The sequence below is a fragment of the Aythya fuligula genome, chromosome 16, assembly GCF_009819795.1.
Source record: "Aythya fuligula isolate bAytFul2 chromosome 16, bAytFul2.pri, whole genome shotgun sequence".
Lineage (NCBI taxonomy): Eukaryota > Metazoa > Chordata > Aves > Anseriformes > Anatidae > Aythya > Aythya fuligula.
The window spans coordinates 14,957,972-14,970,931 of record NC_045574.1 but is presented as its reverse complement, the minus strand read 5'-3'; the positions used below and the strand labels follow the sequence as shown (position 1 = coordinate 14,970,931).

General features: G+C 60.2%; 1 protein-coding gene across 1 annotated transcript; it reads left to right on the top strand.

The window, feature by feature from the left end:
- Positions 1–278: 278 nt before the first annotated feature.
- On the top strand, positions 279–12,014 carry STK35 (serine/threonine kinase 35). The gene is made up of 3 exons (XM_032198312.1): positions 279–735; positions 4,942–5,692; positions 9,835–12,014. The coding sequence occupies exons 1-2, from the start codon at positions 294–296 to the stop codon at positions 5,655–5,657; spliced, it is 1,158 nt and encodes a 385-aa protein (XP_032054203.1). The 5' UTR covers positions 279–293; the 3' UTR covers positions 5,658–5,692; positions 9,835–12,014.
- The last annotated feature ends 946 nt before the right edge of the window (positions 12,015–12,960 follow it).

Below are 12,960 nucleotides of genomic sequence, written 5' to 3'. Positions count from 1 at the left end.
CTCCCCATTAAACCTCCCCCACCTCCCCCCATCCCCTCCCAGTCCCGCCGGCGACCCCTTTTCCAACCTCCCCCTTTTACCCCACCCCCCCCCGCGCCTCCCCGCAGTGGTTCGCCCCGCCGCTCGCTGATTGGCCGCTTGCTTAAAGGGGCCGGCAGCGCGCGCTTTTCCCCCCCACCCTCCAACCAGCGGCGCGCGCGCCCCCCTCGCGCGGGCGCGCCCCAAGCGCGCGGGGGGAGCGCGCGCAACCCCCCCCCCCCCCGTTTAGACCCCCCCCCAACGGTGGCGTTGCCATGGAGACGGCGGACGGTGGCCGCCGAGGGACACAAAGGGCGGCGCGGCGGCGGCGGGCGGCGAGGCGCGGGGCCATGGCGGCGGCGGCGGCGGGGCCGGGAGGTGCCGGTGCCGGTCCCGGTGGTGGTACCGGTCCCGGTGGGGTCCCCCGGTACCGGCTGCTGGCCGAGATCGGCCGCGGGGCGTACGGCGTGGTGTACGAGGCGGTGTCGGGCCGCAGCGGAGCCCGGCTGGCCGTGAAGCGGATCCGTTGCGACGCCCCCGAGAACGTGGAGCTGGCCCTGGCCGAGTTCTGGGCCCTCACCAGCCTGAGGAGGCAGCACCCCAACGTGGTGCGCTTCGAGGAGTGCGTGCTGCAGCGCCACGGCCTGGGGCAGCGCATGAGCCACGGCAACAAGCGCAGCCAGCTCTACCTGCGCCTCGTCGAGACCTCCCTCAAAGGTACGGCCGGGCACGGACCCCCCCGGGCCATCCCCGGTACCGGCACGGCATCCCCAGGGCACCCCCGGTACCGGCTTGGCCTCCCCTGACCCCCCCAGGTACCAGCACCACAACCCCAGGGCACCCCTAATCCATCCCCGGTACCGGTATGGGCTCCCCAGGGCCCCCCCGGTACCGGCACTGTACCCTCGGGCACCCCCAGGGCACCCCCGGTACCGGCTTGGCCTCCCCTGACCCCCCCAGGTACCGGCACGGCACCCCTGGGCCATCCCCGGTACCGGTACGGGCTCCCCAGGCCCCCCCTGATACCGACACGGCCCCCCCGGTACCGGCACAGCACCCCCAGGGCACCCCCAAGCCATCCCCGGTACCGGCACGCCCCCCTCCAGACCCCCCCAGTACCTGTATGGCCCCTCAGGGCCCCCCCTGGTACCTGTACGGACCCCTCCTGTACCAGCATGCCCCCCCCGGTACCTGTACACCCCCCCCGGTACCAGCATAGCACCCCCGGATCCCCCCCGGTTCCCCCCTGCCTCCTTCCTTCCCTCCCCCCCACCTCTGAGCTCCCCGGACCCCCCCCAGGTACCTCCATGGAGCCCCCAGCCCCTGCTTTCATCCCCCCCCAGTGCCCTCTCCCCTTAGGGAGCAGCCCTGTCCCCCCCTTTATCTCCCCCCTCTCCTTATTCACCTCCCTGCCCTTCCCATATAACCCTGGCTCACCCCAGTGCCCCCCTGCTTGTCTCAGTCCCCCCCCCCCCCATAATCTGTGCCCCCCACCCTGCTGACACCCACCCCGATCACCCCTATGGGACCCCGCACACACCCAGCCCCCTGTCACCTCTCCTGGCCCCTCTGCTGCCCCCCCATCCCCTCCCCTCTGCCCCCTTCCTCATTGTGCCCCCCCTAGGGACCCCCCCAGCCCCGTGTCCCCCTCCCAGGGCTCCCCTTGCTGTTACCCCAGGCTCAGGTGCCCCCTGGGGACGTCCCCAAATGCTGCCCCCACCCCTTCCCTGTGTGTTCCTTCTCCATCCCACCCCAATTCCCAGCTGCTGTGCCCCCTGCGCCCCCCCTGCAGCCCTGACACCCCCCCCCACAGCCTGCCAGCACCCTTGGGGACCTCCCCTATGCCCAGTCCCATCCCTGAGCACCCCGAGCAGCCCCTCTCCTGTGACACTGGGGGGTTCTTACGCTTTTGGGGCCAGGGGAGCACAAAGAACAGCCTCAATTTCCCCCCACCACCACCCCCCAGGGGTCCCTCGCAGCGTCACGGAGCCGTTGGGGTCACCACCATGCTGGTGACATCCCCCAAAACGCTCCCTCCCTCTGCTCCCTTGGCTGCCTGTGGGGTGAGCTGCCTGGGGGTGGGCCAGCTCACCCCCAACACCTCCCCAAAAATCTTCGAGGTGCCAGGACCCCACACACACCCCTCAGGGGGCTCGGTCTCCCCGTTCCTGCTCCGCACCCATGCAGCCTTTTTCCTCCAGACCCCCGTGGCAAGCTGTGGGGCCGTTCCCCGAGCAGATAATCAGCTCCCAAACCCATAGGGACATGGCTGGGCTTGTAGGGCCGTCCCCACACGGCCCTAATGCTGGCCTCCCTCCTCTCCCCGTGCTCAACCCCTCGAGGCAACATCTTGCAGGAGGACGGGGACCAATTTCCTCCTGTTTTTGGGGTGCCCAGCTGCAGCGAGGAGACCTCCCGCACGGAGAGCTCTGCCCGCCCTGCCCCTGCCGCCTCCTCCAGCCCTGATTTTGATAAATATTTATTTATTTAAAAAAAAAACAGAGCTAGGAGGGTGCTGAGCTGCGTCCCCGAGGTGCCGGCGTGTGGCCGTGCCGCTCCGCACGACCGCAGCGCGGCTATTTACGGGCTGCACAGATGCTGTGCCAGGGCACGGGGAGGGGGGGGGAAGATTAATCAGAGGCTCTTTCTGAATCGGGGGCATAACTGCCTGGCTGCCGGGCTGTGCCAGGTCGCCCTCGTTTTAAATTTATCGTCCTGCATCTCCGTTTTGGGCAGGATGCAGAAGGAAGCCTCGAGGAGAGGTGGGCACGTGAGCAGTGCGCTCGGTGCCCCGATGTGCGCGCACCTCCAGGGTTTGTGCGTGGCTGCGTGCCCTGTTTTTCACTCCTGACCCATGGTAGATGAGCAGAGCTGCCCCTCTCGGTGAGGGTCGCTTCCTAGCACCCCTTTTTCCGAGCCACCAACCCCCACCGTGCTCGTGGGTGCCCGGGCGTCACCCGTGGGTCCAAGCACCCGGCTCTGCGCCGCCGGCACCGCTCTCCAGCGCAGCCTCTTTGCACAGAGGGACTCAGGACGCTGCTTCTGCTGTCATTATGCTGCTCCCTGCGATGCTGGGCGAGTCAGCGAGCTGGTAATGAGCTCCCAGGACAGGCTGCAGGGATATAGAAGGGTTTGGCAGAGGATTGGGGCCGGCAGCACAGGGACCCCCGCTCGGTGAGGAGGTGCTCGGAGGCCAGGTTTGGCCTCTCCTGCATCCCTTCAGCTCCTGGCAGCCCAACAGGCTACAAATCTCATCTTTCAGAAGCGCCTTGCCAGCTCTTTATGTTTAAGGCTGTTTGTTTTGAAGGCAGGAAGATGATTTAACAGCTGAAACACTTTGAGATTATAGGAAGAAAATGAGGAAATGTTACTCTTGGCTTCGGGCTCCCCCAGCAGCGCTCCACCCAAGGCGAAGCGCGGCTACTGCCGGGTCAGTGGCGTCCTCCAGAGGGTCGGGGGCCAGGTTTTTAACTCAGAGCCTTCTTTCTAACACCAAACCTCTCGTTGGAGCCAGCGGGACCTCGTCCCATGAGAGCAGCACAAAGAACGAGCTCCGTGCCCTGCTGCTGGGCTTCAGCATGTCCTGGGTGTGAACCAGGACGAGCAGCTTCTGCCTCAGCTCCCCGCTGGCATGTCCTCACCCCGGAGGAGCTGCAGATTTCTGTCCTGCAGAGCTGAGGTTCCCTTTCCCTCTCCCCACCACGCAGGACCAAGGTGTCACCCCCTCATCCACCCCTCGCGGTGCCCCAGCGCCGCGTCCCCACCCCATTGATGCTCCCCCGTGCCCCGGCCCTAATCCCTGGGCCCTGCTGAGGGCAGGGAGGTGCAGCCAGCCCCCGGTGTTGTGCCGTGTTTCATCTCCATAGCAGTAGCCATGGCTACAGACTGTTTGTGCAAATAACCCCCATTCCCACCCGATTCCCACCCGCTCCCACCGCTGACCGCTGCGCGCCCGGGTGCCAGGGTTGGTGGCCCTGGTAATCCTTGGCTCTACCTGCTGCTGGAAGGTGGCTTTCCCTGATGGTCTCTAGGGCTTTGCTTTAAAAAAAAAAAAAACCCACAACACGACTTTGTCAGGCGGGTGGAGTGAGTTTACTGGCCTCAGATCACATTTGTCTGGGCTGTGCTTGCTGTGGCAGAGCGAGCGGCGTCCTGCTGCCTCTCCCCCTGGTCCTCGAGGGAAAACCGATTCCCGGAGCAAAGCAAAGCTTGTGGCTCGTGTGTGCGGGCTCCTGCAGTCCTGGGGGCACGGTTTGTGTCCCGAAATGGCAGTGCCAGCAGCTGGCTGGCTCAGGGAGAGGTCTGGTGAAGGGAGAAGTTGGTCGGGCCATGATAAATAGCGGTGGCACTGCTCAGCAGGGCAGCAGGTGTGCCCGTGGGCATGGCTGAGATGGCATTTCAGCCTCCAGTTTCCTCTTCGAAGCCTTGCTGACACTTAACCAGCGCTGTGTGAGGTGGCAGAGCCTCCCGAGCACAAACCCAGTGCTCCTCGAGCACAAACCCAGTGCTCCCAGTCAACGTTTCCAGCCTGAGAGCCGCCAGCAGGGCCGTGACACCGGCGTGTCTCCGTGCAGCACAGCTTGGCTGGCTATTGGGGTGATTTACAGCCCTGTGGCAGCCACACCAATGAGCACAAGGCTAAAAAAAAATAAAGCACAAGGCTATCACCAACCTCTGCCTGCTGTAAAGCTCAGTGGTGGAGCTGGTGTCCACCTGGAAATAGTTTTCCCCTAGATTTGCCACCGAACCCCCTGGGCTTTTCCCCCCCTGGGCTGCTTTGGCTTTCGGAGCCCAAAGCACATTGCCCCGTGGCAAGTTCCTGGGACCCCGACTGTCTTTGTGAGCCTTGCTGAGCTCACCTGGCTGCTTTGCAACGTTCCTGAAAAACTCACTCTTCTTTTTTTTTTCCCCCTTTTTGGTAAGGCGAGAGGATCCTGGGCTACGCGGAGGAGCCGTGCTACCTCTGGTTCGTGATGGAGTTCTGCGAGGGGGGGGACCTCAACCAGTACGTGCTGTCGCGACGGCCCGACCCGGCCACCAACAGGAGCTTCATGCTGCAGCTGACCAGCGCCATCGCCTTCCTGCACAAGAACCACATCGTCCACCGCGACCTCAAACCGGACAACATCCTCATCACCGAAAAATCCGGCACCCCCGTTCTCAAAGTGGCCGATTTCGGGCTCAGCAAGGTGTGCGCCGGCCTCGGGGCTCGGGGCAAGAAAGGGGGGGGCCAGGAGAACAGGAACGTGAACGTGAACAAGTACTGGCTGTCCTCGGCTTGTGGCTCCGACTTCTACATGGCCCCCGAGGTCTGGGAGGGACACTACACGGCCAAGGCTGACATCTTCGCCCTCGGCATCATCATCTGGGCCATGATCGAGAGGATCACCTTCATCGACGCCGAGACCAAGAAGGAGCTGCTGGGGACCTACATCAAGCAGGGGACTGAGATTGTGCCCGTCGGGGAAGCGCTGCTAGAAAACCCAAAGATGGAGCTGCACATCCCTCAGAAACGCAGGACTTCCATGTCTGAGGGGATCAAGCAGCTCCTGAAAGACATGTTGGCTGCTAACCCGCAGGATCGACCTGATGCCTTTGAGCTTGAAACCAGGATGGACCAGGTTACGTGTGCTGCTTAAATTCAGGGCAGGGCACCGCCGTGCTCTGCAGCTGGGTAAGTGATCGGACATTTTTTTATTTTTTTTATGTTATTCCGTCCGTTTTTGTGTTATTCCGGCCCTGTACCAACCCGTTAACGCACTTTGTGGTGACACAATGGAGTCTTTTATGTTCCCAAAGCTATTTCTACGGTGACTCATCAGAGCGCAGCTTCTGAGGGCTCTTTTTCCACCTATTCTATTGCAGAAATAAAGCAGAGGTGGGAAGCAGAATTAGCAGCTGGTGCAGCCCAAAGCCCCGGCACAGCCACGGGGCTCTCAGGAGCCCTGCTCCTCAGGGCCTGGCCAGGTTTTTGTGGTGGGGGGGACGTGTGAGCACCCCCTGACACCCAGCTTTGGGTCCGTGCTGTGATTTGGGCTTCTCCTGGCCAAACGCTTCAATGAAATCAAAAAAATCACAGATCACGAGGGGCAAGGATGGTGTTTTTCCAGCCCTGGTCCCTCACGAGCTGGCACAGCACCTCCAAGTCCTTGCCCAGACACCAAGCAGATCCCTCTGGATCAAAGTAAGCCACAGGTACGAGACAGCAAAGACCCAAAACTGCTGCTGTAGCCAGGAAAACCCTGGCTGGCAGCCTTGTGATGGATGGCTGAGTGCTGTTCCCGTGTGGATGTACCCTTTGGGGACAGGGGCTCTGGGATTTACCCAGCTCCTGGCACCCTGGGGGGCTCCCCAACTCTGTGTGTGTGCACAGCAAGTGTTTGATGCACCCCCCAAAAGTGAAGCCCGAGGAGATAGGAACACAGGAATGGAAAAGCCCACTGGGTAGGTGCAGTGCTGTCACTGCTGGTTTGTCCAAACCGATCCACGAGCCGTCTCCTTCGTGTTCCTGGCACAAAAGATTTTGGCTCCCTTAAGCTCTCCTGCGCCAAAAAACTGATGTGACCTGACAGCTTCTGCCAGGGGCTGGGGCTCGGCGCTGGTCCTGGGGCGAGCATGGGCTGGGGATCAGGGCATGGGAATGAGTCTGCAGGAGCGTGAGTGCTTCAGGAGGGCATAAAAAAGCCCCGGGGCCAGGGCAGGACACCTACTTCATGCCCTGGAGCATGGGAGGAGGCGTTTCTGGGAGCTGCTGCTGCCTGGTGAGGGTCTGGGCTCGCCGCTGCTGCCATCTGCTCGTGCCCGACACGATGCTGAGTTATGCAAGCAGCCCGTGCCCTCCGGGGAGAATTCATCCCTTGCATATCTGCAGAATAGGACATGCAGGGATAACAAACACGCAGGGGACAGTCCTACCCCGGGGCTGTTTGCATAAAACCCAGCTGCCTCCCCGGCCATCCTTCCCCTCCCCTCCCCTCCCCTCCGCAGTCAGCCTGCACCGATTGTCTGCCGGTGACGCAGCTGCAGCAGCGATGCTGGGCTTATATAACGCAGCGTGGCCCAGATAGGAGCCCGGCCGTGTGTCCCTGCACACCCACAGCCTCACACGGCACGGCAGGAGCATCCCTCTGCTTCGTTCATGGGGCTGCACATCGGTAATTGTGCTCCCCTGTAGGGCTTTTTTAATGCGCCCTGTCCGGGTGCGCTGGAACCAGCCTGGCTCCGTCTGCACGGAGCTTTTGTTTCATGCAAATCTCAAATCCAGAAGCCCGCTTGAGAAGCTTAAAATTGGGATTTAGGGCAGGGCCTGAATTCTGCTCCCAGGTAATTTCAGCTGACCGGGAAACTGAAGTAACCTCCTGCCACGAGGCTGTGGCACCCGGGCGCAGGGACGTGCAGCAAGTTCCCCTTCCCTGAGACCTGCTCAGGCTTGGTTCACGTCACAGCCTGGAAAACTCTAACCCTGATCCTGGCAATCAGATTTTCGCTTATCCTGTGCTCCGCCACTGACCTCTTTCTGCTTCACATCCCGGCAGCTCTGCCTTGCCTTCTGGTGCAGGTGCTGCCAGAGGGCTCCGTACTCCGGTACCCTTCTAAAACACAGGCATTAAATCCAGTTCCCAGCCAGGAAAGTGTTTCTGGCGTGGTTTCAGCTGAACGCAGGGATGGAGACGAGCCTGCTTATCACCTCCTTATCACCTTGTCATCCTCACCAGCAATTCCCGTGGCCCCAGGGGCAGCAGGTCCTGCAGAGGTGGGCAGCATCCCTTGGGGAAAAATGGTTCTGCCCTTCCCCAAACTGCTTCCCCGTGCCCTACAGCAGGGATTTTACATAAATCCTGCCTTTGCTGCTCCACAAACGTGCCTTCTGGGCAAAGGGTGCAGATGTAGTGCAGTTAGCAGCTGGATTGTGTCGGGTACCTGCTGATGGTCTCCTGATTGCTGTGCGATAGCGTGGTTTAAGCACTATTTCACCCTCCTTACTGATATGGGAAGGCTTCCCCTAAGTCAGAAGGTTGTAAAGCAGCCGAATCTCGGCTTGTCCTGCTGTGCCTCGTGGCTCTGTTGCCTTCCTCAGCCCCCACAACCCCCCGGCCATGTCCCTGGCTGCCCTCCCTTCCTGAACGATGTCCAGCTGCAGTGGCATTGCTCAGCGTGGAAGGCAGCTTGTGGTAAATCATTCTGCATTTTGTGTTTTGGGTTAATCAGGTCCGATTTTGGGGTGGGAGGCAGGGAGCTGTGCGTGCAGGGCGCTTGCCTCCTCTCCCCGCTGAGCACATCTGCAGGGCAGGGACCTGGGGCAGACCAGAAACATCCCTGGTTGTGTCGGTGAGGCTTCCCCTGCAGGTGCTGGGCTCTTCTCCCGTGGCTGACACCCTCAGCTCCCACCAGGACCTCGTTGCCACCTCCTGCCCGCCGTGCCCAGCGCGTCAGTGCCACCCTCATCAGGTGTTGGTCACATCCTGCCGGTGCCGGGCGAGCGTTCGAGCTGCTTAAAACCCCCAAATGGCGTCAGCGCAGGGATTAAAAGCTCTCCAGCAAGCCCCAGGAACAACGTGCGTCAGCGTGGTGAGCTCTCTCTCGTCTCCGAGCTCGGAGCTGCTCAGACAAGGAGCTTCCTGAAGCTGCTCCGGGGAACGCGGACGGCAGCGCTGCCCTACTTGCTGATCGAGCTGTACCCCGGGAGAAATCTTCCAGCAAATTCCTCGCACCATCGCCCCTGCCCTGACGTCCCGGTGGCTCTCACAAGCCTGCCTCGTTCGGCAGAAAGGCTTTTTTCTTGCTGCAGCCCAGAAAAGTGGTGTTTTCGGGCAGCCTCCCCTGAAATGCAGCATGCGCCTGGCCCCGGCCCCTGCTCCGAGCGGTGGAGGCAGCCTCGTCCTAAAACCTGCTCTGAGGTGTGGGCTTCTGTACGATTTCCTAGGAGTAGAAATCTTAAATCCCAGGACTTAGGAATCGGACTTGATGATCCTTATGGATCCCTTCCAACTCGGGATATTCAGTGATGCTGTGACTGAGGGATTGGAGCACTTGGCAGCAGCAGTTTTCTTTCAGCAGCTCTCTCCTGCTTCTGTTTGTGCCAGGGGGGACCTGAACCCCACTTTTATCCACAAAACTTGGCTCAGGGCTTTAGTTTTAACTACTGCTAATTGCAGGGAAATCGCAGCACAGGGTGCAAAGCACCGCACTCCCCTTGCTCTGAGTTTTTTTTTGGGGTTAAACTAGGGAAAGGCAGCTGCTGGCTTTTGTTCCTCGCTTCTTCCCACAAACCCAGGCACCCAGCACCCCGGCGGGCAGCGCTTTGTGCCCATCCTGCTCGGCTCTCGGTCGTGCTGAAACGGGTTTCGACGGCCTCTTGCAGAGCCACTTGAGAGCCCGAGCTGCTGCTGACGCACGGGGCGAGAGGCTCCGAGCAGCTCCCAAGTCACGGCGTGTTCCACACCTCCCGGCAGTGCCTCACGTGGGCCCTCAAGGATGGGCGCTGTCACCCCGAGTGACAGCGTTTTGGGGCTGCGGGATGCCTGCTCCGTGCGGGGCTCTCTGAGTCACTTCTAAGAAGAAAAAAAAAGAGGAAAAAATGACCACAAACTGTGAGGCTTGACCCCAGCAGCAGGGCTGGACTGATAATAAAAGAGGTAAAGGTAGAGACGTGGAGCTCTCAGCCCTTCCACCCAGCTGGGGGGCTCCAGCACAGCCCAGTTATCCCATCACCTCCTTCCTCCTAATTGGGGTAAAACCACTGATGTACCTGATCACCAAAACCGACAGACCTGGTCACAATTTCTCCTTTCTTGTTTTTTTTTTTTTTTCTTGCAGGTTTATCTACCAGGGACCCGTAATCTCCAATATTTACGTGCAACGGGGGATGTCAAAGATAAGGGAAGAAAGACGAGGCAGAAGATCCCTGGTCTGCAGGATCTCTGGCAATGTGAATTTTTGGGGTGTTGCTTTTTGTTGGGAAGAGGTGTTTTGGGGCGGCGGGGGAGGGCTGCAGGGGCCTGCAGAAGAGCACAGGCTGGGCAATCACCGTGCTCACTGCTCCTGAACGAGACCCAGGGAGCAGAGCTGCCCCTGCCCAGCCCTCCCCACGTCCCCTGTGCTGCAGTTTGACTCGGTAGATGTTAATCAAGAAGATCTGGTGCCATAAGGAGGTGGCAATCAGCTGCCAGGCACGAGCACTGAGCCCAGCTGGGCACGGTTTGGGGTTAAAAGCTCTTGTTTCCACCTTGGGAAACGGGAGCGAGGCGATTGCTGGGTTTGCACCGGGACTGCAATGCTTTAGGAAAGGTGAGGCTCTTGAGCTGGGTATTGCAAGCAGTAAAACGATGCCATAGCCACGCAGCCTCACGCTGCTTGGGCTGCAGGCAGTTGGCGTTAGGATAGAGCAGCATAAACGAGCTGGAAAGGTGCTGGGGAAGGGAGGTCTGCCCCGGCCGTGGGCAGACCTAGACAGAGGGTGATGGGGAGCCCCTAGGTACATTTTTAGGCAGACGTTGTCTGCAGACAAGAGAAATAGAAAGCAATCCACTGCTCTGAACCATTTACTGCCAAACTTCAGTGCTGAGGAACGCCTGGGAGAAGAGGTTTGGCCTAAATGGCTCGTGGGCTGGATTCCAGCCTCCTGCAGATCACTTCTTCGTGCTAGGTGACTGTCTCCAGACGGTAAAGGCAACGCTGCTGTTCAGCTCTGGTCACTCGGTTACAGTTCAGTACAGGGCAGGCAGGGAGATGGGAACCTCAGGCTGAGCAATTAGCCCTCCATCTCCCCCCCTGTAATTAGAGCAACACTAATAATGTTCTGGGGCTGCCCCTGTCTCGACGGTCTTTAGACTTTGCTCACTGTAAATGCAATGTACAGCACCACCTCTACCACCTCTCCTCCATCCTGCAGGCTCAGAGCTAACTAAAACGCTTCCTAGCAGGCTAAATCCTCTGGCACAGGTCTGGGGAGCAGGAGCAGGCACCTCCTTGTGCCCAGCGTGCTTTACTGACCTCCTGGGAACAAATGGAAAAGGAGTAGGCTCCGTAGGGGCTAAGGCAGAGCTAAAATAGGGAAAGAGGAGGACAGAGCTGTTTTTTCTCCTCCATCCCTCTGTTACTGGGCGTAGCACTGAGGCTACTGCTGTGGGGAGGCCAACTCCTTACAAAAATGATGCCAGCAGGCTCCAGCCCCTCTGTGCTCTGGTTTTCCAGCAGCAGACCCTGCAGCAGCCCAGCCGAGAGCTGAAGCCCCTCGCTCACAGGTACAGCGTTAGTGCCCTGACCTCTGGCCCGTCGTTCCTCCACCCAGCAGAGCTTTTGCTCCGTACTGACTGTTACAACCTGACCCTGGCTTGAGCTGGTGGCCACGGGGGGCTTCACCCTCCTGCTCTGCACACAGGTTTCCCTGCTGGAAGGGCTCTTCGCTGGGTGTTACGTGCCAGGAGAAGGGAGCTGCCCAGCAAGGAGGCTTGTGTGCACAGAGCAAGCCCCAAAATTCAGGGCGTGGAGGTGGAAGGCGAGGGGCTGCCCTGCAGGAGCACTGCTGAGAGCCACGTGCAAGCACCCTGCTCCTCCCTGGGGGGGGCTGGCAAGCCTCAGAGCAGCCTCTGGAAAGTCACCCCTCGTGGCCCTCCCAGCCTCAAGCCACCTCCCAGCCACACGTCTCCACCTCAGCTTTTGCATTGCAGATGTGTTTTTAAAGCAGCTTGATGTTCGTGAGCTAGACCGTAGTGCCTTACTTAGGAGTTAGCAAACACTTCCAAGGACGAGTCCTAGGGCTGCTAGCCTTCGGCCAACGTGGCTGTTTCCCCGTTTAGTTTGTCCTTAAAAGCGTTTTTTTTTCCCCCCCCCCTGATGATTTTGCTGCTGTTCGTGCTCGACTCCCCCAGCCGATAGACGAAGCTGCCTTGTGTTTACAGCTCCTAGCATCTCTCCTCCCAGGTACGTTGGCTCAGACCCCAAAATTCTTGCTCGCCAGAGCGAGGGTTGTGCTGGGAGCAGCTGAAAACCTGCGGGCGCGCTGCTGGGAAATTCAAGCTAAGGAAAGCAAACACTAAACCTGCAGCGCCTTGCCCAGCTCTTGGAAGCATCTGTGGGGGCTGGTGATTTTTTTTGGGGAGGGGGAGGGAGCCGAGTGCCCTCTCCCCAAATTTTACCACCCTCGAGGCTTGCGGAGCCCAGCCGGAGCCGTGCTGGGGGCGATTGTATGAAACTGTTTACTTCTGACTCTGCTGTTTACAAGAGGGAAGCGGGGTGGGTGGGGAGGGGGGGGGATAAGCCAAGCCTCAGGAGGATTGGGAAACGCGTTATCTGCACCAGCCTGCAGCCAGCCCGACGGTGCTGCTGCTATGGGACCTCCGGGGCAGCTGCAGGCCGTGGGGAGGAGAGAGCAGAGGTGGCTCTAGCCTGGAGGGGTTAGATTAGCTCCCCCTTGTCCCCGTGCTGCTGTGTTCCAGGTTCAGCGGTGCTAGTGACAGATAAGAGTTACCCCTGTGGTCTTCCTTTACTCCTCAGGACCCGGCTCCTTCACATATCAGAGGCTCCCGGAGCCTTTTTGGAGCAATAAGACTTCAAAACGAGCGTTACCATCGTCGTGGAAATCCTCCATCGCGCGCGTTGTGTGTCTTCTCTGTATGCAGTACCGGGTCTGGGTTTAAGCCTGTTAAATTTATGGGGCCGTTGCTTATGGGGCACGCACTGGGACACCTCTCCTTGGGATTTTCCACGGGTGATGAGAGCCGGGAAGGACGCTGCTGCTCTGCTTTGGTACCCAGGGCGTGCGCTGCCAAAGCCTGGTGCTGCGGCTGTTTGGGGCAAGCGCTGTGGCCGGTCCCGCTGGAGCTCCCCCTTAGAGCTCCAGCAGCCTCCCCTTTACCCATTTTACCCCAAAATGGGTAAATTTTGCCAGATTCACCCATTTCTCTGCCATCTGCCCCAGGGCTTTGAGCTCCGAGGGTGACG